The sequence below is a fragment of the Idiotropiscis lumnitzeri genome, chromosome 9 (genome assembly GCF_059441095.1).
Source record: "Idiotropiscis lumnitzeri isolate Australia: NSW breed Sydney's pygmy pipehorse chromosome 9, RoL_Ilum_1.0, whole genome shotgun sequence".
Taxonomy (NCBI): Eukaryota; Metazoa; Chordata; class Actinopteri; order Syngnathiformes; family Syngnathidae; genus Idiotropiscis; species Idiotropiscis lumnitzeri.
In genome coordinates, this window is record NC_142399.1 from 5,759,762 (window position 1) to 5,780,719 (window position 20,958).

General features: G+C 41.6%; 1 protein-coding gene and 1 long non-coding RNA gene across 2 annotated transcripts in view; one reads left to right on the forward strand and one right to left on the reverse strand.

Annotated features, from left to right (window-relative positions):
* cdh5 (cadherin 5) overlaps nucleotides 1-18,194 on the forward strand; it is a 28,423-nt gene extending 10,229 nt beyond the window's left edge. Inside the window, exons 7-15 of the mRNA XM_088304188.1 lie at nucleotides 1,301-1,414; nucleotides 1,790-1,932; nucleotides 2,073-2,206; nucleotides 3,921-4,030; nucleotides 4,837-4,939; nucleotides 8,573-8,703; nucleotides 8,781-8,895; nucleotides 12,093-12,225; nucleotides 13,785-18,194. Coding sequence (XP_088160314.1) covers nucleotides 1,301-1,414; nucleotides 1,790-1,932; nucleotides 2,073-2,206; nucleotides 3,921-4,030; nucleotides 4,837-4,939; nucleotides 8,573-8,703; nucleotides 8,781-8,895; nucleotides 12,093-12,225; nucleotides 13,785-14,184 — 1,383 coding nt within the window. The 3' untranslated portion in view covers nucleotides 14,185-18,194. The remainder of the gene's footprint in view (nucleotides 1-1,300; nucleotides 1,415-1,789; nucleotides 1,933-2,072; nucleotides 2,207-3,920; nucleotides 4,031-4,836; nucleotides 4,940-8,572; nucleotides 8,704-8,780; nucleotides 8,896-12,092; nucleotides 12,226-13,784) is intronic.
* The window catches only part of LOC148329973 (uncharacterized), a 39,223-nt gene continuing 18,395 nt past the window's right edge, over nucleotides 131-20,958 (reverse strand). Inside the window, exons 3-4 of the long non-coding RNA XR_015845011.1 lie at nucleotides 13,779-13,928; nucleotides 131-881 (exon numbers count right to left, since the gene is read on the reverse strand). This is a non-coding gene — a long non-coding RNA (uncharacterized LOC148329973). The remainder of the gene's footprint in view (nucleotides 882-13,778; nucleotides 13,929-20,958) is intronic.

Below are 20,958 nucleotides of genomic sequence, written 5' to 3' on the forward strand. Positions count from 1 at the left end.
GTATTGTATGGAATCGAAAATTAATCAAAGTGAATCGTGAATCGAAAATCGAATCAAATCGGGCCCTTGTGTATACAAGCAAATCGATTTGGGATATTTGAATCGATAATAAGCAGAATTCTTGGAAAGCTCCGACTCGCTCTCGATTTATTTATTTTTTTGCTTGGCATATAAAACTTGTCCATCGTTTAACTTAACGCCACTAAATGACAAGAGCGAAATTCAGATCATCCAGCATCAGTTCATGCGGATACCGCGAGATGACATTACAGGTTTTTGTTGGCGTTTCGTTCTTGCATTTTCAATTTTTTGAGCCCAATTACTTTTGTTCTAACCACAAGTCCTTCGAAAGTCTCTGAAACAATTTGTTTTTGATCCCAAACCCCCCGCGAACAGTGAGGCTCATCTATGTTCCAGCTGTACCGGTTTGTGGTTTGATGTGACATTTAAGCGTCTTTTTATCCTCGGCTGACTCCAGGCACATAAATAGAACGCGGCATCGGAGCATTACAAAACATCCACAAGCAAAAAAATAAATAAAGAAATGAATAAAAAAAAAAAACATAAGCATCCGAGGCAAAAGCCACACTTTTAAATGCCCTCGCACGCATTTGCGCAGGCGGTTTGATAAATAACAATGCGCGGCATCGCCCGTCTGCTGAGTGGAGATATTTCACGCTCGCGAGGTTTCAGATAAAGTATTTAAGAGACATCACAGAGCACAAAATGCATTCCAACGGCGTGGAAGGGGAGCCCAATCCTCTGGCTTCACGGCCCGTCTAGTCGTCAATGGGCCGCACGCTCGTTAAAGGTGTTTACCGGCCGCCTTTGGAAGTCCTCGTTAGCGCGAATAATCCAGTTAGCGGCACGCTTCCGTCTACCTGTCCACAGATAAAAAAAAGAACGCAAAGTGAACGGTAAGATGCCTCTAATATCCCCAGAAACTGGAACAGGAATGGGAAGGGGGGTTGTTTGTTTACGTCAAAGTGGAAGCGGAAAACAAGCACGGATGGCATACATTTGGACAAGTAAACTGTATGGTATATTTTCTTTGTCAAATATATTTTATTTTGTTATACAAGGACTTTTATTTAAAAAAAATAATGAATTTAATATTACTACATCATTCTTTCTTTAAAAAATATATTTTTTGATGCTGTAATCCCGCTTTTTTAAATTCAGAAATCAGTTATTTCTTTACTTATTTATTTTTTAAATTACCTCTGCCTATGTTGAATTTTTCTTATATTTTCACTTTAAAACTTTTTTTTTTTTTAACTGTGACTTTGGTGATATTCAGGCTCTGGACTATGAGACAAGAAACAGCTACTCCTTCAGCGTACAGGTGCGGGAAAACCTGCGAAACTTGCGCTTTCCTGCCGACAACGTGGTCACTGCCGTCACCACAGCACAGGTAAATGACAACAATAATTTACCGCCAAATCAATCACTGCCTAGTCCCGCCTTAATAGAAAGCGTCAATTTTCGTCAGCAGGACATAGATTTGACCTCCACATAGCGGTGAAAGGAAATACAGTAGAATTCTCTTTTAAGTATCCGAGAGGTAATAAATCCAATGAAAAGAGCAGGGGCCTCAAGATCAAACCCTGAGGAACACCATACAACAGAGGTGCAAATTGAGAAACCAACCAAAGCTAACATAAAAGATCCGGCCTAATGAGTAGAATCTAAACCACCAGCAAATTAAAGGTCCCGATGAGGGCTTTGGAGATCATGAATTACCTTGTCCACATCTGCAACAAGTGTGTGCTTGCATCCACATGTGCAGGTGAACATTAAGGTGTTGGATGTGGACGAGCCGCCGGTATTTTCACAGCCAACATATACCTTCAACGTGCCTGAAGAAAGGCTGGTCAACAAAATTGGCACCGTCAGCGCCAGAGATCCGGACAGAGCTGGCAAGAGTGTCCGGTAAGAATCGATTGTGACACAAGCATCAAATATGCAATTGTGGGTTTTATGACCCTATTGACAATATGGAAGAAAATACGGTGATAGGGAGGAAGCAATGTTGTCAGGAAAATGAGTTGCTATTCTGTGTCTGCCCTCAGGTACTCTATCTTGGACAAAGATTGTCCAATCGCTATCAATCCAATCACAGGGCAGATGTCCACCCTGAGGACTCTGGACCGCGAGCTGGAGGCCATGCACATGTTCCAAGTTAAAGCCCAAGAGGAGCCAAGTGGTTAGTCATACACACACAAACACACACACATCCATAGAAAAACACACCCTTTTTCACACACATACACACTTTTATGAATTCAAAACAAAACCTCCTCACAGGCAAATGGAAGCCATGTGTCGGAGAACATGCACTCAGGGAGAGAGTTACAGAGGCCAAACTCACAGTTTCTCTCGGATGTATTGGAAACGCAGCATGTAGTCAATCACCAAGGAAAAATACAGCATCAGACACCTTGCCAACGCACCTGGCCGAGCGTCAGTGCGAGCAGAAAATCACATTACGGCGTCGCTTTGTTCGTCAGAAGCCTCCCAAAGCAAAGTCTGTATTTTTAGACGGGCAGCCAACAGCATCCAAAGATCTATTTTAGTGGTTTGTCATCATGTTTAGGGAGCACAATGGTCCCCCGAGCCCCGCTCGACAAGGTCTCCGATATAGTGAACCGCACGCAGCAAGGCACTAAAGATAGTCGCTACATTAAATGGCACACATTAAAAGAGGCAACGAACAACGAGGCTGCTTTAATGTGACAAATAAACAGCTTGCAAATAGAAACCCTTTTGTCCATTGGCCTTAATCATCTCCGCCATTGACAACAACATCTGCAGAGAGCTTTGGTACGAATAAAAGTGAAATTAAAGCTGCGGGCAATAATGAACGAGGCCTCGCAGCATGGTTAAAGTTGGGAGCTGCGCCGAATGGAGGACTCAAAGTTTTGGGAATTTGATAGAATTTGTTCAAGTCGTTCAAATTTGGTAGCAATTGATACGACGAGGCACACTTTCAAGGACCCAGAGAAAGGGCCAAAATAACTTTGAACCAAAATGGCAGACTTGCTGTTCGTTTTATGGCATGACTTCGGGAGACATTTTTGAGGGTCAACTCACAATAGATAGGCCTACTAGTGCTTCTCAAATAGTGGGTCGGGCCCCCCTGGGGGGAGGGGGGGGCACGGGGCGATGCAGAGGGGGGCGCGTGTGACACTGGGGAAAGGAACTTTTTTTCCCCACCCTACTACAATGAAGTGTAATTGCACATCCACGCCAGTAGTAGGCAGTGGTGCCCTCATTGCGCATTATTGTACAGAAGCCCCGAAAAAAATTCGTTCAACCATTCACATTAGATTGTCAAAGAGCGTGAGGCATTTCCAACACTTTGGATTCATCAAAAATGTGTTAAAGAAAGTAACACCCACAAGTGTTGACTGACCAGTCGATAGATTTGCGAAAAAGTATGAAATTGATCAAATTGCCACATAGGTTTTGTACTTACGCCAGCGATAATATAGAACACTAGCATTGACTCTTTAAAATTGATGGCAAATGGACAAAATCTCCTTTTTGAAGGACTCCTCAGAATGTGCAAAACGAGCCGAAAATGGCTGCTCGCAACCGAAACGGTCACGTTGTATTTTACAAGTTATTGGAGTATTCTTGAGGTTCTACTCATGATAAGACATGCCTATCAAACTTCATAGTGTGAAATTAAATGAATGAGATGAAAGCAAACAGGCTCCAAGGTCTAAATGTTGAAAAGCCCTGAAAATAGTGATTCATTTTAAATCAATGAAAGAAGACATCGGCCATGTGACGCATCTTGACGCCTATGTGCGATCATGATGGGATTATTTCTTTTCAGCCGGCAGTGCAGTCAAAAGCAACGCCCGCAGGCAACTCAATGTGGCGCTCCGTGATTGTTCGTCGGTTGATTACAGGTTTGGAGTCGTTTGTCAAAGTCAACATCGTCGTGGAGGACGTCAACGACAACAAGCCCGAACTGGATGTGGACGAGATCTTTGTGTGTGAGAACGACGCGGCAAACACAGTAAGTTGTGTTTATGCTCAATTTAAGTCATTTCAAAACTTTGACCACCATTAACTCAACTTGAACAGCTGAACTTTATTTGGGGTTAGTTTATTTAATTTTTTTCCCCAATTGATTTGTACAGATTGTAAGACTTCGTTATGATGTTTTGAGAGGATAGCGGTGAGTTGGTTTTGGTTTTGCGTCAGCGATTTTATGTGTAAGAGGAGCTACATGAACGAGAAGTATTTGACATTTCCCAAGATTTTTTTCCAATATTTATGTTTGTGTCGTTATGTTTCCATTTTTCTAATTCATCTTTCAATCTAATATTTAATGTTGGTTTAATATTTGTTTTTCATGAAATATTTACCTAAGAATACTGTCATCAAATGTTTTTATTTGTCATCATTTTTTTATTTTTTATTATTATAGTCATAATTTTATTTTTATATTTTGTATGATTTTATCACATCTTTGGCTTTCTGCTTGTACTTTTCTAATGTGTAATTTTACCCAATATTTGTATATTTAATGTTTTTTGGTCCATTATTTACGCTTATTCTAAAATGTGAGTATTTTCCATTTTATGACTATTATTTTTATTGGGTTTTTTTTCACCTGTATTTTCCCTCAATATTTCTATCCCACAGTTTGTATTATTTTTCGGGTATTTTTATAATATTTTTGACAACTTATATGTCTATAGCAAATTTATGAATTTTTGATACAGATCTTGTATTAGCTGTCTATGCAAGTGTACAATTGTATACACACTTTTTTTAATTCAATTTTTTTTAACAATTTGCACTTGTTTGTTCCCTCAGGTCATCGGCACGCTGAGGGCCACCGATAACGATGATCAGCCAGCCTCGTTCACCTTCATTCTGGCTTCTCCCAGCTCCAACTTCTCCATCAGAGACTTTGGCAGTAAGTCGCTGGTTTTCGTCTTAATGCTGAAATGGAAGCCATTCAGATGGCTAAACCTTGTTTCTGGCGCCCACTCGAGGGCTCCGAAGCCTGTCTGTGGTGCAAAGTAATGTCTGGAGCTGGAGGCAGCAAATATTGTACAGATGTCCTTGCGCACATTCACCGTGAAAGACCAGACTCACCGCAACGGGAAATGTCAGTCGAAAAATGACAGTTATTAGGTGTTAACGTTTTCCTCGTGGGGGGGAACGGCTGAATCGGTTTTCAAATTCAATAATATATCACAGAAAAATGGGTGCCGTTACATTGGGAAGCATGTTTTCATCACACGTGGTGAGTGTTGTGAAGATCAGGCTTTGCTGTGGAATATCAAACTGTAATGAGAGAATGGGAGCGTGTGAATGCTAAAGAGCTGATGCTGAAATTAAATGCTGTGGAATTAATTAAATTGTGGAAAGGGAGAATTGATGTTGGAATGGAATGGGTGATTTTTTTTTGGTGAACATTTGAGGATTCTATGTCAATCTGTGCAGTTTTAGTGACTGGGAAATAGAAGATAGTTTGATGTTTAAAATATGTTAGTTTGTTTCTTGTGAGAATCTAAGAATCTTACTGTGAAAGTGTGCAATGATGGGGATTGTGGGAATTGTCAGAATGTTGAAAAATTTTCCCAAGGCTTTCACGCGATAAATTCACAACAGATGATGTCTCAGCCATCCATCCCTTTTCTGAAGCGCTTATCTTATAAAACGTAAAAAATCCAAGCCCGGACGTGAATGGTGATCCTCCCACTATTTGGTTCAGAAATGGGTCTTCGGCTAATCGTAACACTTGATTCCGGGTTGCATCAGATCTCTATCTTTCGACGCAAAACGTTTCAAGCCATATGTTTTTTTTGTTTTTTTTTGATTATACGAAAAAAAGAAACATAAAACATGAAAGACGACGGCTAAGAGTAACCAAGTGTTCTTGTCAAATATTAAATAGTTGCGCAGAGATGAAAGCTGCAGGATGACAAATGAGACGCTCAGGTGAAGCGTTGCCGTGTAATCTGAGTGTAACCTGAAATAACACGCCGCACGGCAGAAAGATAAACAGGAAGGTGGGAGTGGCCTCTTCTATTTCCTGTACCCTGGTGCCCGGGGTGTGTGTGCGTGCGTGTGCGTGTGTCGGTTACGTGCTGTCGCAATGACGGAGGGAAGACAGATGAAGATGATTTGGAGGAAAAAAGATGAAAGGAAGCCTGGAGAAGCACGACGAGGATTAGGAGAGATGGATCACTGGATCGAGGATGACGAATAATAACGACAACGGCACTCAGCAGACCTCCGCCAAGGCTCAGTTACCCGAAACATGACCATCTTGAAAAATATTATAAACACACACAATTACAAAATATGCTGCATTTCACTCATTTGGCTCAATAAAGGTCGGAGTGAAGGAGAAGGAATAGCAAAGGTCAGACAGAAAGCAAAGTTCCTCTCTGACATCCATCCATTATCTGAGCCGTGCTCGAACCGATGCCAGCTATCTTCAGGGCAGTAGGCGGGGGACACCCTGGACTGGTTGCCAGCCAATCGCAGGGCACCAAAACACACACAAAACCACTCGCCTTCACAATCACACCTAAATTGATTTGATGAGGGACAATTTAGAGTGTTCCATTCACCGACCATGCATGTCTTTGGAATGCGGGAGGAAACCGGAGTAACGAGAGAAAACCCACACAGACACGGGTAGAGAACATGTCAACTCCACGCAGGAAGCCTGAACAGCTTCAAGTTAGGATGGTTTGAATCGCTCAAGATATGTGGAACAAGGTGTAAAATATCTCTTCATTTGAGAATTTTATTGTAAAAATATAATGAATAATAATAATAAATCATTTTAGCATGAAACATGTAGATTTTTGGGAATGCGGAAATTACGGTCCCCAAAAATGTTTTGAATAAACGGAGTATGTTGAAAATGGGTAAATATGTGAAAGGAGAGGGGAATTAAAATCACTTCATTTGGGAATTCTACAGAGAAAACATGAACATTTTAGAAGAAGATATAAAATGGGTGCAAAGGAAATAGACATGCAAAAGTAAAGTTCCTCACAGACATTTTAAAAAAGATGGACGGACGGATTGAAAAAGACACGCGAGAGGCGGCAACATGAGCGATGAGTGCATTTCACAACATGTCACGCGTCGTCTCCTCGCGCCACTTAACACTCGCTTTACACACACAAGAGCTGCAAAGTGACGGTCCTGTCAAATATTCATGCGGCACAAGACCACTTTCACCACCTCATCCCGGTCCGAGTCGCCACCTAACCCCCCGCAATAGCGTCACCGCACCCGCCCAGCTCGTCACTCTCCCTGATGCCGACGAAGTGACAGCCGCCGGTGTCGACACGGATTTCTCCGCCTTAGATGGCCACGCCAACACAAAAGTGCGACGAGTGGAAATAACAAGATTGAACCAAGAGAGCGAAGACAATCCAGGGAGACGACGGAGACTTTGCCGTCAAATAAATACGAGCGAGACGGGAAGGTGCAGGACAGAAGATGTTTAGATCTTTTATTGACACACCCTTCGAGACTCGACATGTTTTTCATTGGCCGGTAACATAAAATGAAGGCTGTCTAGTGGGATGTATTGTGTTGTGTTCTGAAGTGTGTTGTGAGCGGCCGGGGACAGCGAGTGTGAGATGTACAGCACTGCAACTTTCAGGACTTTGCGGCTTGTTCGGAGCCAGAGTGCTCACGCTAGTCAAAGGAATCAGACTATGCTCAAGCGTGGTACGAATACTCTTAACTCTTACATACTCATCATTTTCGCAGTGTGTTTTAGGGGTTGAAAATGTAAAAGCTGCAGTCGATTAATCGCAAAGATGTTTTTGGCATTTTGTCTTCAATGTGCCGATATCACTAACGATAATTGTGGAGCAGCGAACCGTCCGGGAATAGAATTTAGCCTCGTTAGCTAAAAGATTAATACCGGCGGTAGGCTATCTCAGAACTGGCATCGAAATGTTTTGGACAACAACAGAAATACAACACCCACGAACATCAGTGACGATTTAAGACACTGACGAAAGCGCTTGCGATCTACAATTATGTGGACGTTTACCAAAAATGAGACCGCTTAGCAAGTCTTCCCTCAAATACAATACTTTAGAAAAGCACAAGTGAAATCGAAAACGTGAAACATTTTTTTTTTTTTTTAACCTGGCTAACCAACATGCGTGTTTCTGTGAAAACCAGTACAAAACTGGTTTCTGACTTCAACTCACGGGAGATTATGGCCTGGGGTCACTGAGCCAATGATGTCTAAAAACGTTTGAATGTCAACAACATTTTTTTTAAAGCTAAGTTCTGTGCCTTTTTGCGACGGCGAGGCTCCCGTTTTCCTGCCATTGTCAGTTGTAGAATTCCTCAAGCCATTTGTGAAGGGGTAAAAAAAAAAAATGTAAAAAGCGGCCTCCGGAGCAGGAAGCTTTGACTGTTTGACGAATGGCTTCATTGTTGGATGGAAGTTTTACTTCGGATCCTCGGCTCGGTTGTTTTTGCTTCCTTGAGTCCAAAAGGTTGTCCATTGACTGCGGTGGGAAGTAACAAATACTTGTCATCCATTTGTGTTCAGACAACTCGGCATACGTCCTGGTGAAACAGGGACCGTTCAACCTGGACGATCCCACAGATTACAGCATTGACGTGAGCATCAGCGACGGAGGACGACCCATCCAGACCAGCGTCACCAAACTGTCCATTAAGGTCCGTATTTGTGTCTCTAAATTAACAAAACCTTAACAAGTTGATTCTGTGAATTGATATCATGTCGTCATTTGTAGGCGTGCCGCTGTGACGCCAGACGCATCCCAACGCAGTGCAAAGCTGTGGCTCAGAAGATGGGAGTGAGCGTCCACGTCCTCATCGCTATTCTGCTTTGCATACTCACCATACTGGGTGAGTTCTAAAAACTGCAACAGCGAGAGGAAAGCTTTCAAAACCTAAGGCTTTTGACCTTTTGATTCAAATTAGCTGGCACAGGCACGAAAAAAAAATGTTGGGCAATTTAATGTTGCGCAACTGTTTAGTCCAATAGATCACCAAGTAAGCGCTCGCCGGTCTGCGTGACAAGCGGGGCTTCGTACGTGACTCATTTTGCTCATTTCCGTGTTTACTATTAGCATAATGCGACCGCGACAATTAGCATCTTGACGTTTATCAACTGCAAGTTTTTTTGCGGGTTTTTTCCCATCTATGTGGCCCGGTCCAAATTGGCCCATGGCCCGGTACCGGTCCACAATCCTTTGGTTGGGGACCACTAATCTTAAAAGTTGGAAAATGTAACTTTGTCTTCATTCATTTTATAAACTGTTTTTGCCCATAAAAAAATGAATGAACAAAAAATAAATACATTTAGGATTTAACGCAATTTAACGCAAGCATACATTCTTATTTTATACATAGTACAGGGTCTAAAATAAAAGTGTGAAAAATGGCTGGTATTTAATGAGTTAATGTAGGTCCACAATATTGAAAAAAAAAAAAAGTAAGGCAAAGGACAGTTGTTGAACGGCTAGCTAGCTGCTAGCCACAAACGCCGGAGACTTGTGCCGTATTACACAATGACGGCGTAAATAACTCGCGGTTTGTTACTCAACACCAAGTCCCTGTTACATCTCTAACACCAATATCTCTATCTATCCAGAAAATCTGTTCGAATAAGAATCCCCTTTCACGCGAGTTTCTGAAAAAATGCCGCATCATTCCTAGTCAGACCTCAACAATTAATTTTAACACGACACCGATTGGAAAAAATTGAGTGTCGGGCGTTGAACTGGTTTAGCTCGGTTATGTGACGATGTCAATTTCTACCCCCCCTTTCACGCAGCTGCTGTGACACCTAACAACCCTGAAATTAGTGTTGACTTCAACCCCTTCAATTTCACGCCGTGTTCTCACCCTTGCGTTGCCATCGACAACAGTTCACGTGGTAGAACTTTCCCGCCTCCTGGTGTTGTTGGTTTAATGAATAATGCAGGGACAGATGCGGAAACTAACGCCCGCGGTTTCCGACGCGCTGCTATTCTCTTTGATACCCCCACCCGCTCCTTGCCGTTCTGTCTTGTACATTGACTCAATCAACACGCTTGTTACGGTAGTACAAATACTTGGCTGCTGCACTTGAGTATATTTGGCAGGTATCCTCACTTGACCTGAGTATTTATTTTTCTGAAGACTGACCTGAATACATATCTGTATTTTCTTCTCCTTATTTAGCCAATAGATGACAACACAATGTTTAAAAAAAAAAAAGAGTGAGAAAAGGTTGAGATTTTTAATTGAGTTGTCTTGAGGTATGGAATGAAATCGGAAAAATTGTGGGAAAAAGTGTGTGAAGAATAGCGGCGTTAATGAGGAGTTTATCAGCACTTTAGGTGCCGTCTGCTTATCAAACAGCGGCAAACGTTAAGTGGATGAACTATTAATATGCTCCACTTCTTTTTCTTCTCGAGTCCCACTGGGTCTCCTTCTCTTTATCAAACCCTCTCACCACAGGCCAGATTAACTATTTAACGCTCTTGTCATTATCTGCCGCGCCCTGAAGCAATTTAGCGGCGCAGCGTTAGCTCCCCGCTCGCCACAAGTCGCGTTTGACCCCCTGAAAAAAAAAAAAAAAAGAGCATTTTTTTTCCCCCCTCATTGGTTTGCTCGTCTTTCTTCTCCTTTTTCTTCTTTCTGAGGCGGCTATCTGTCAGGCTTAATAAAGTGCGAAGCATGTGTTGTAAAAGATTAATCTGTTGCTTTCCCAAGCACGCCGGAATGAGGCGCGCTCGCCCGGCGCTAAAAGGCAACGCTAATGTAAAGAGCGAGTGAGAGAGAGAGACGAGTTCATATCAGGACCCCAGAGCGCGTGGCCTTAATCTAATGTCAGAAACGTCCTTCACTTCCCCCTCCCACTGTTTGTCCTTTTTTGCTTTGACCTTGGCGTTCAACTATCCTTCAAATTATTTATCGTAAAAATAAGAACAAAAATATTTGTATTGTTTTGCACTACGTTCTTTTCTTTTCTCCCTGTCAGTTCTTTCACTTCCTCTCATCTTTTCTCTCTGCCTTTCCTCGCTTTCTGTCCTGCACTTCCTCCCTTGGTCTCTCACTCTATCCTTCCCTTCCTACATCCTTCCTTCCTCGTCAGTCCTCACATGCTTCACTCCCTGTTTTCATTTTGCTAATTGCTAGTGATGGGTATATGAAGCTTCAAAATCTGCTTCACGAACCAGTTGTAGTATTTTTGGACTCCTGTAGATGGCACTCTCTGTTCAACATTGGACTGAAAGCACACCGACTTATATATTTTAAACCCGTTATTTAAACCAACAGTGCCATCTAGAGGAGTCAAAAATACTAAAACTGGTTCTTGAAGCAAATTTGAAGCTTCATTTTCCCATCACGACTAATTGCCCTTCCCTTCTTTGAGCTCCGACGTTGTCCGTCCTTCACTTCTGGCCCTACTTCACTTTTTGTCATTTGCTTCCTCCCTCCTTGTTTGCTTTTCCCGCTGATTTCGTTCCCACCGTTCCTCGGTCTTCAATTCCTTCCTCCGTCTCTGCTTTCGATTTCTTTCTTTTCTTCACATTCCCCTCTCCGGGTGTTTCTTCTCTTGGTTTTAGTCCTCAACGCTGTGCCTCCTTCCATAATTTCTCTCACTTCACTCCCTTTCTCTTACCTTCCCCCTTCCTTCCTCATTGATATTCCCTGCATCCGTTTTCCCGTCCTTGCCGAGTCATCGCCGTGTGTTTTTAGAGCTCCTCGCGCTAGAGGCAAACTTCGCAGACACCTAAAACCATTCGGCTGCTCGTTTTCCCGCCAGTTTTCCAGGCTCACTCCCTCGTTAGCGCACCGCCTTCTTTCCTCTTCCATCTTGCCCGCTTCCTTCTGGCCCCATTCTCATTCCTGCCCTAATTTCCCCACATCTTCACAGAAAAGCCTATGCTGACCGCTTTAATCTTGCCAGCCCAAGTTTTCACGCACTCGCTAATCGCATCGGTCTGTCAAACATCTAAAAATTGCCGGGACAACTTTTCCTCATGTTCCAAGAACAAACTGGGCGGTTTCTTTCCGAAAAAAAATGAAAAAGTATGCCTTGTCTTTTGCAGTGATCGTCATCCTATTTGTGATGAAGAAGCGCTACCACAAAGACTCGCTAGCCGGCATGAAGAATAGCGGGGAGATCCACGAGCAGCTTGTCACCTACGACGAGGAGGGTGGAGGCGAGATGGACACCAACGGGTATGTGGACGCAAAAACCTCCCAAGGCCCAACTAAAGTGGGAAGTGTTGTATTTGCTTTGTAATCACACTACTTTTTGGTTCATTGCCAAATCACAGACTTTTATTGATTTATTTTTTTAAACCAATCCTTTGTTATTCGCACTATTTGCCGTTTTGATGCTGGGTCAAAGAAATGACACGATTGCTTTGGTGTCATCTGGTGGCATCTTGGTGTCAAGGAAATTATTTGAAGTGAGTTGAGGAGATTCATTTAGACAAAAGTAATCCTTTGCTACCCTCTTGTGGCTTCTACAGGTAATTGAAAACTCTTTAGGAAGGTGTGAATTGATCAATATACCACAAAACATAATCCGTGCAAAAAAATTTTATAATTTTAGTGTGATCGTACATGCATTGCACGTCAAATTTGAATAGTACCGGTAGCATCAATGCTAGCGCTTGTGCAACCGGGTGTCCTGGCTGGTCCGGCAACTAAGATTCTTCTGGTACAAGCATTTGTCCGAAAACAGACTAGATATAGTTTACATGAAAACACAGACAGTTCCCTGTACCTGTACACACAAGACATTTTTAATTTATTGATCATTTTAAGTGTTATATTTTAAGAAATGTCAGGAAAACATATCAAATTTCAGGATAAAAGAATCACTTTTAAAGTATTTTTATTGCTGTCAAATATCAAACCAGGCTACATTTGATCGTAACAGCATTGGCGTATTGCCACTTTTTTGGGATATTTGATGCCGCTTTTTTGTGTATCAATATTTATTTGCCGACTTGAGTCACGCGAGACACTTTGTACTTGAAGAAAAGCCACATGGCGTATTAATCCTCCTCGGTTTGCAATATTCATGCCCTCTGCCGCGTCTTATCATTTAGTGACCCAGTTTAGCTGAAAGGAATCATTAAAGTTTTATGTAATATGAATCTAATCTAATGTGAAGCCTATTAAAAGGCGCCTGCTTAATGCACTGCTCATGTTTAATGTTCAAATAGGATCACCGTTACTATCCTTATTGGCCAATTATGTTCAGTTTGTCTCAGTTTTTCCAAGACTGTCACTGGGTGTTTTTTCAGTTGGTTGATTCACCTAAGTGACAAAATGCCCTCCGTTTACGGAATATTAAAATTTTTTGGGGACCATGATTGTTTTTAGTGACCGATTATCGATACTTGGCATTTTGCCGATTATCGGAATCTGTCTTTTTTTTAACTTTGAGGCCGATAAATTAAAAGCTGGTTTATTTTGGCTCGCTGCAGCACAATTTTGTCTCTCTCTCTCTGCCGTGCTGGTGGCCCTGCCTGCAGAAGCAGATTGGCCCGCCCACAGCACTATCTGATAGGTTCAATGAGCAGTCGGTAGCAGCCAATCAGCAGTAAGATGCCTGTTTGCTTTTTCACCTCGAGTCACACGCACTACGGGAGGCAACAGGAAACCGACTGTCGAAATTTTAATAGTCTACTACAAGTCAACATGCCCAATTCAAACATTGTTAGTTTAGCTATTTCCTGTTGGACTCCGTAAATACTAACATACACTCTTCCTCTCACCTCCAGCTACGACGTCTCCATCCTGACATCAGCATTCCACGATGGCTCCCTCCTCCGCCACCCGGACTACCTCCCCCACCCGTCTCTCTACGCCATGGTCCAGAAGTCCCAGCCGCACCATCACCAGCACCAAGTGCAGCCGGCCTCCGCCTGCAAAGGCGACATGGCGGCCATGATCGAGATGAAGAAACACGACGCGGACCACGACCGTGAAGGCTTCCCGTACGACGAGCTGCACATCTACGGCCACGAGGGCCCCGAGTCCTTAGCGGGGAGCCTCAGCTCACCGGGAAGCTCCTCCAGTGGCGGCTCAGACTCAGACTACGACTTCCTGAGCGACTGGGGCCCCAGGTTCAGGACCTTGGCTGAGCTGTATGGCGTGGACGAGTCGGACTACTACCACTAGTTGACCTTTTCGCCATGACACCACACGTACTTCCGGGTGGCAAAATCTCCCCCGTTAGTAAACCAACCTGATATGATCCTTGAGGAACTGGCTGATGGATTACTTTTCTGTTGCTCGGATTAATGACACTGTTTTTTCTTTAGATGGTAAAATACAGAGCGCGCTGTAGAGCTGACGTTAGGTAGCAGGCTAGCCATTTTGTTTTGCTAAATTACTGAAAAACAACCCAACCGAACAGTTTATGCATTCCTGGGAGAAAATGTCTCCCACAAAGGTTTGGTTCTGGTCTGTCCCTTTAAAAATAGCTACTACGCCTCTGGGCAGTCTTGAAATGTTCACTGTATAACTATTTACATATAAAATCGACTCAATTTAGCCTCCTCACCCACTGGTTTTACTGTATTAACGCTGGCAAAATCCCAAAACATGACAATTTTTTGTCATAGTTTCAGTTGACGTCAGTCGTAGTCAATAACTTTTCTGCCACCCGGAAGTACCCCGGCACCTACTGTTTACCGTCTACAACAGCAGCCATAAAAACACCAACACTCTTGAGCAGGAATGGGAACAACCAGCCGACTTTGAGAGCATCACTTTTGTTTCGGGAGAGTCTCATCTTTATTCTTCTCATCCAATCAAAGTGAAGAATGAGCCATGAGGGGGGAAGTGGCCGCATGAGCACAAAGTTGTCATTCAAGGCAGCAGAGTTGACACCTGACACCTTCTCCAGGTTGTACTTTTCATCTATATCGACTTTATTAGGGATGCCAGCGCAATGAAATGAAGACAATCATGCGCAGTTTTGATCAAATGTATGTTTTACATCAGGGGCCGTTTCTTTTTTTTTTGGTAGACTCGCACCTGTTCACTCGGTGTAAAAACACGCGTCTGGGCGTGGCAGCCTCGCCTCCCATCGCACCTGATAATTTGGTGACAGAAATTAGTCTGCCATTGCTGTAAAAATTCCTGACAGAGCAATGGTCTAGTTGCCAAGAAGTGCCACAAGATTGCAGCAAAGGACTACTTTTGTCTAAACGAAGATCCCCCTACTTTATTGGCAACAACATGACTTCGGATCGCGCCTAAGTAAGACTGTTCTTGCATACTAGGTAGGATTGATTCCTTCCCCAAAAAGATTGAGGAAAGGCAAATTTATGAATGTGAATCAGGCAACTAAACGCAAATTTAAGAGTTTGGCCTGATGTGGATAAGGTTTTTCGCTGAAATAAAAGTTCACGGTTAAATTTGTTATTTTTCTTCTCCGGAAAATTTCCTCAACTTGGTCCATTTTGCTAGCAAACGGAGAGAAAAAAATTTGTCCAAATCGAGTAACGGGAAATTGTCCAGCACAATTACTAACACGGCTTTCGGTGCTTTTTTTTTTTTTTTTTTTTGTTTCACACCAGCCGTCATCACGCTCATTGTTTGACAAGGAAAGCTCAACTCTCAGAGGTCTCCTTGCCACGCACAACTCAGGAAGCACACAGCAGCTCGGAGGTGCTTCAAATACTTTAACCTCTCATCCTTCTGGCTACTGACAGCTGGTGGAAGCACATACATAAAAAAGAAAAAAAGAAAAGAAAAAAGATTATGGCTGAATAGCGTGGGAACAAAAGGACAGCGGACTGATCCCAAAAAGCTTGGGAAGAATTGAGTTTATAGATTAGAATTAGTACAAAAAAAATAAATGATATATCGAAGGAAATTGGCTTTTTGGTGGTGGTCTACACTCAAATGCAAAGAATGTCTTTTTGTTTATTGCGCTTCTTGCTTAGAAGGCCGCCATCACAATAGCCGGAAGTCACTTTTGCGTTTTCCCGTTGGCATTCACGTGTGAACTTGGGTCTTCCCTCCAACCCTCTCTCTAATCAGTGCTAAGCTAAACAGCGCTAAAAATCAACTTCCTGTACCCTCTGGGGGAGGCTTCAAGGGAGGCAGTGGGGTTTATATCACCGGCGGTCCAACACATTGTCCCAACTTCCTGTTCAGTGGGCTTGATAAACAGTCTTGGAGAGGAAAACTGAGGGGTTGAAGGTTAAGAAGGAACAAGACGAGAACAATGAGGCCATTTGAAACATTTTCAACACAATAAGAAACCTTCAGAAACCCAATATTTATAATGTTATGGTTATACTTATTGTTATTAGACACAAAACAAAAATTTTGCAAGACTTCACAGTTCTCTGCGATCCACCATAAAAAAAAAAAAAGAAATACCCTATAAACTCAAATTGTGGCCATCCCTCCAATAAAACTTGATAAAACTGAATTTGGTGCCATCTTGTGGCCGCTTGGTGCCAAGGAACTATGTTGAAATAAATTGAGGAGTTTCATGTTGTGTCATTTCTAGGCAGTTCTAAAGCTTTTAAGGAACTCACTCAGGAACTAAATTTTGGGACTTTGCAAAGGGGATACCCGGGATACACTTCAATAAATTCCTCCCTTGAGTAGATGCATTTCTACTTTGTTCAATAAAACAAGGCAAGGTAAGGCTGCTTTATTTATATCGTGCATTTCAAGGTAACTGCTTCACATAATTAAATGTACAACATTTGAAAGTTTTTACAAACAAAATAGTTAAAGCAAAGACAGGAAGAAAAAAAGTAGCTGACAAAAATTACTAAAAAGAATGAACAGTGTAAGAACAACATTTATGAAACAGCAACAGATAAACTGTGCTAAGACAATTCAAAAGTTCGTCATTTGAGTCCTAACAAAAAGGTGGCCACCGACTAGAGAAGACGGCATTCATTTTGCCTGTTGTCGGCGTCTCCCATTAAAGTATTTATTTTGGGAAGAAATTGGCCAAATGTTGTTTACTGGAAAATCTAACGCACGGAACTTTGTGTGCTCTCTCTCGGGGTGATAAAATAATTTGTTTTCAGCCAATTTAAGCACAGAAGAGGCATGTGTAGACGGACAAATTGGCCAGCCATTTTCTCTTGCTGGCACAGAATAAAATGTGCAAAGAAAAAAAAACAAAAAAAAAACTAAACAAACAAAAAAAAACAAGACAAGTGCATAGTAAGTTTTTTTTTCTTACATTTTCAGACATGTTTACACATCTTCGCTCCTCGAATTCTATTGACCATTGAACTCGTCTCTGAGGGTTGTCACGGCAACAGCTGATATTACAAGCCTTTGTCGCATTGAAATTATTGGAAAGCTTTTATTTTAAGGTATATATTTTTTGTTTTAACTTCAAACAATTAAGTGTGTCATTGTGATCTGGGCCAAAATGTTGAATATGTTTTCGATTAAGTCGCCTCAGGTTGGGATACAAAAATGAACTTGTGTGAGTGTGTACGTGTGTTTGTGCGCTACTTTAAAAAATATATGATTTATTTTCAGTTTTTATCTCATTTTACTGACAGATTTTGACATGTAAAACATACAAAAAAATGTGCCTCTCCTTGTGGTCTTTTTTATTTGTTATTTAGTCAATTATGAATTATACGCAATCTTTTTTAGGGCTGTAAAAAGGGTCAATCGCTGGAAGCATGATGACGACGTATGATGAGTGCAAACATTTTCTCGATAAATTGTGATTCAGTTCGAATTTGTACAAAAAAAAAGTGCTACTTACTAATTTCCCAGCAAAAGAAAATGTTTAGATAATGCCCTTAATTACTTTTCAAGTCAAAAATGCCAATTACAAAAAAACATTATTTGATTTAATTGTTCCATCCAAATTATTTAAAATAGAAAAATGATTGACTTTTTTTTTTTTTTTTAGATTTCCGACAAGTTACCGTGCAATTTTGTACAAAGTCCCACTAAATTCACATGACCTTCACAAACATTTGAAAAATATATATCCTGTATATTATTTTCTGTGTAAATAGAGAAGCTGTGTGCCTTCATTATGTCAAGAAAATAATTCTGGACTTTTGTTTTGTTTTTCTATTATATTATTGTTTTTACAGTGTGTTTATGTATAGGAAACTGCTTTTTATTACCGGACATTTTTGTAAATGTACAATAAAAAATAAACTTTGGAAATGTTTTCATCTGGTGAGTAACGCTTGAATAAATTTTATATATCATTTATATATATATATATATATATATATATATATTAAGTTGTTTGATTAAAAAAAAGGGGAACATCCTGATCCAGCAGTATTCATATTTAATTAAACTGTATTGCAAAAATAAAAGTTACATAAAAAAAAATGCAACTAAAACGTTCAAATACAAACAGTTCTTACTGATTAAAAATAATTGCATTTAATGTACTGAAAAGTAAACATTTTTTTAAAAAATGGACTATACAGACATCCAAAACGCACTTTTTCATAGATTTATGTGGCACGAAGATTGGTGAGTGACAAACCCCCAGAAGGTCGTTTTCACCTTGGCAAAACTGAATGTTTTCTTTCCTTTTGACCCTTTTTTTTTTTTTTTTTTGACGCGCTGGATACATTTGCTCGGTGACAGCATTGTGCAATTGTGCACGCATGCATCTTAGGGGGAAACATGTCTTTACAGCCCTGAACGATCTCAATCCATGTAGGATAATGTCATTGTCGGAGTGGGGTGACTAAATTAATACAACATATGTAACACAAGTCTTAGTAATGAAACTAAAGTGTCCATTCCATCCTGTCTCGTAGAATCGTTCAAGTTGTTCCGTCCATCAAATGCAAGCATGTGATTGATTTTGATGTTGTTGTTGCATCATCTTCCAATCTGTGGCATCCCAGTGCTATCATGCAAGCCCGTGTTGTGATTGGATTACACGCTGTGGTCATGTCAACGTCCCGAGTCGTATCCCCGACTGCCTTTGATTCTCGGCCTTCACGGGATTATTCACAGCGTAATCGTGTCGGAGGATGAATGATGCCTTTCATAGCGGATAGCAGCCATCGCGCCATGTTTACCAAAAGCCCCCTTTTCCCCTCCTTCCTTCCTTCTTCTTCCTCTTGCAGACATCTGTCACGTGTTCCCAGTGAGCTTCTCGCCTTGAATAAATGATGACAGGGATGATTTGGCGTCTGTGGAACTACCCCCCCCCCCCGAAAAAAGCATCCCAGTTTCTTATTAGCTGCTTTTGGAGCATGTAAATTGGAAGGCACGCTCAGAGAGAAGTTGATTCCAAAATTAGATGGAGTGGAAATTAAGGTATTGTTAACATCACTGAACAACTGGCAGGTTCATTGACTTTTTTTGCGGTACAAATGATGCCAGAAGATTTGTGCAAGTATTTTTTTTTTTATCTATTAGACAAGGCTATGACTTGACTAAAAGAAACTGCGCTCCAAATTTCAATAGTTCTTGGTCTACAAGATGCCACCATGTGGCAGTAAAGCAATGTTTCACTGTAAGTGTCATCATTTTTTTTTTTTATGAATAAAAATGAAAAAAAAAAGTGACATTGGCACCCCAAACAGTAAAGTGGTGGGGAATTACTGTCCTGACTAACACACACGCTCACACACACCCATAAAATAAATAAAAATGAGTCTATTGTGTTTTTAGGTCAAACGCCACAAGTACTACCTCGCGTCCCATTTGGCCGTGTTTTTGTTCGGTGCCCTAGTTGGCCCCGTACCACAGATCAGTTTTGTCTGCGGATAACCAGGTATACAAAATGTCATCCCCGCGTTTCTGCGCAGGATTACACATCAGTGCTGCCACTTGGACCCGCGCCCGTCGCCTTATTGCCGTGCAAGCATAACAGCTGCAGTCAACCATCACAAAAAAGGTCAAATAAACCAACGTTGAAGATACGTTAACACCCTGCGGTTTTCCGAGGAACGTGATCAAATGTCCAACTTTCCACTGCACGTACGCAGAAAGACGGGGGCAGTCAACAATAGCGGCCGCGAGCTGTTTGGCTAACAGGATGTTAGCATGCGGCGGCTAATAGGACAAAACACAGTGAAAAGGAGGATATCCCCCTTTGTAGTCTTCTCATCCTCTTTGTTTGCCCCCTTTTGTTGGCGCCAAACAAACACGCCAACAGCAGGAAATAATGCCAAAAACATTGGTCTGTGTGTTTAGGAGATTGTATATACGGAGGTGTCTTGAAATACGAGATTTGTTCCACGAGCACGCTTGTAATGCTAAACACTTGGATTTGAAATCATCTTTTGCCATTGAAAGAAACGCCATTAATCTGTTCCAGCCTCCCAAAACAACAACACAAAATTTTGCAGTATGTTTTTAAGAAAAACAGCTCTCCATGAAAATTGACATAATTTAACAGAATGTAAAGTCTTCATTTAATGGACATTGTCCTGCTCCTTCAGGTGATAGATGGACACACGAAGAAGAGTTTCCTAACTGTCTCAGTATGCTGCAGTCATATTAGGCATTTTTCATAAAGGATAAATAATATATCCCTGTTAATTGTAATAGTATCTGGCTACATGTGTCTCACCACCGTTTCTATCCATTGTTTAAAAGTTAGAAAACTATTCGATAGATGGTTTAAATTCACCACTACATTTCAACACTGAAGGCACACAACTTCCAATTCCAGTTTGCCTGTACTCTGTCAAAACCCATAAAAAAAGTTGACTTAAAAATTCAATTCACTCTTTGAATTTGTGTGTGTGCGCCAGGATATGAGCGGCATGAGAACTGTCAAACGACTGCGTGTGACTTTGGTGCCACACTGTGGTCAACTAGAACGTGAGGCATCGTTTATTCATGGTGAGCCAGAGTAAAATTCACCTCCGGCCTCGCTTAATTAAACTCTTTTTTAAAATTTGCCACCCCACCACCCACCAAAAATAAGCGTCCAGAGGGCCGGACCGTTCCGCCCCG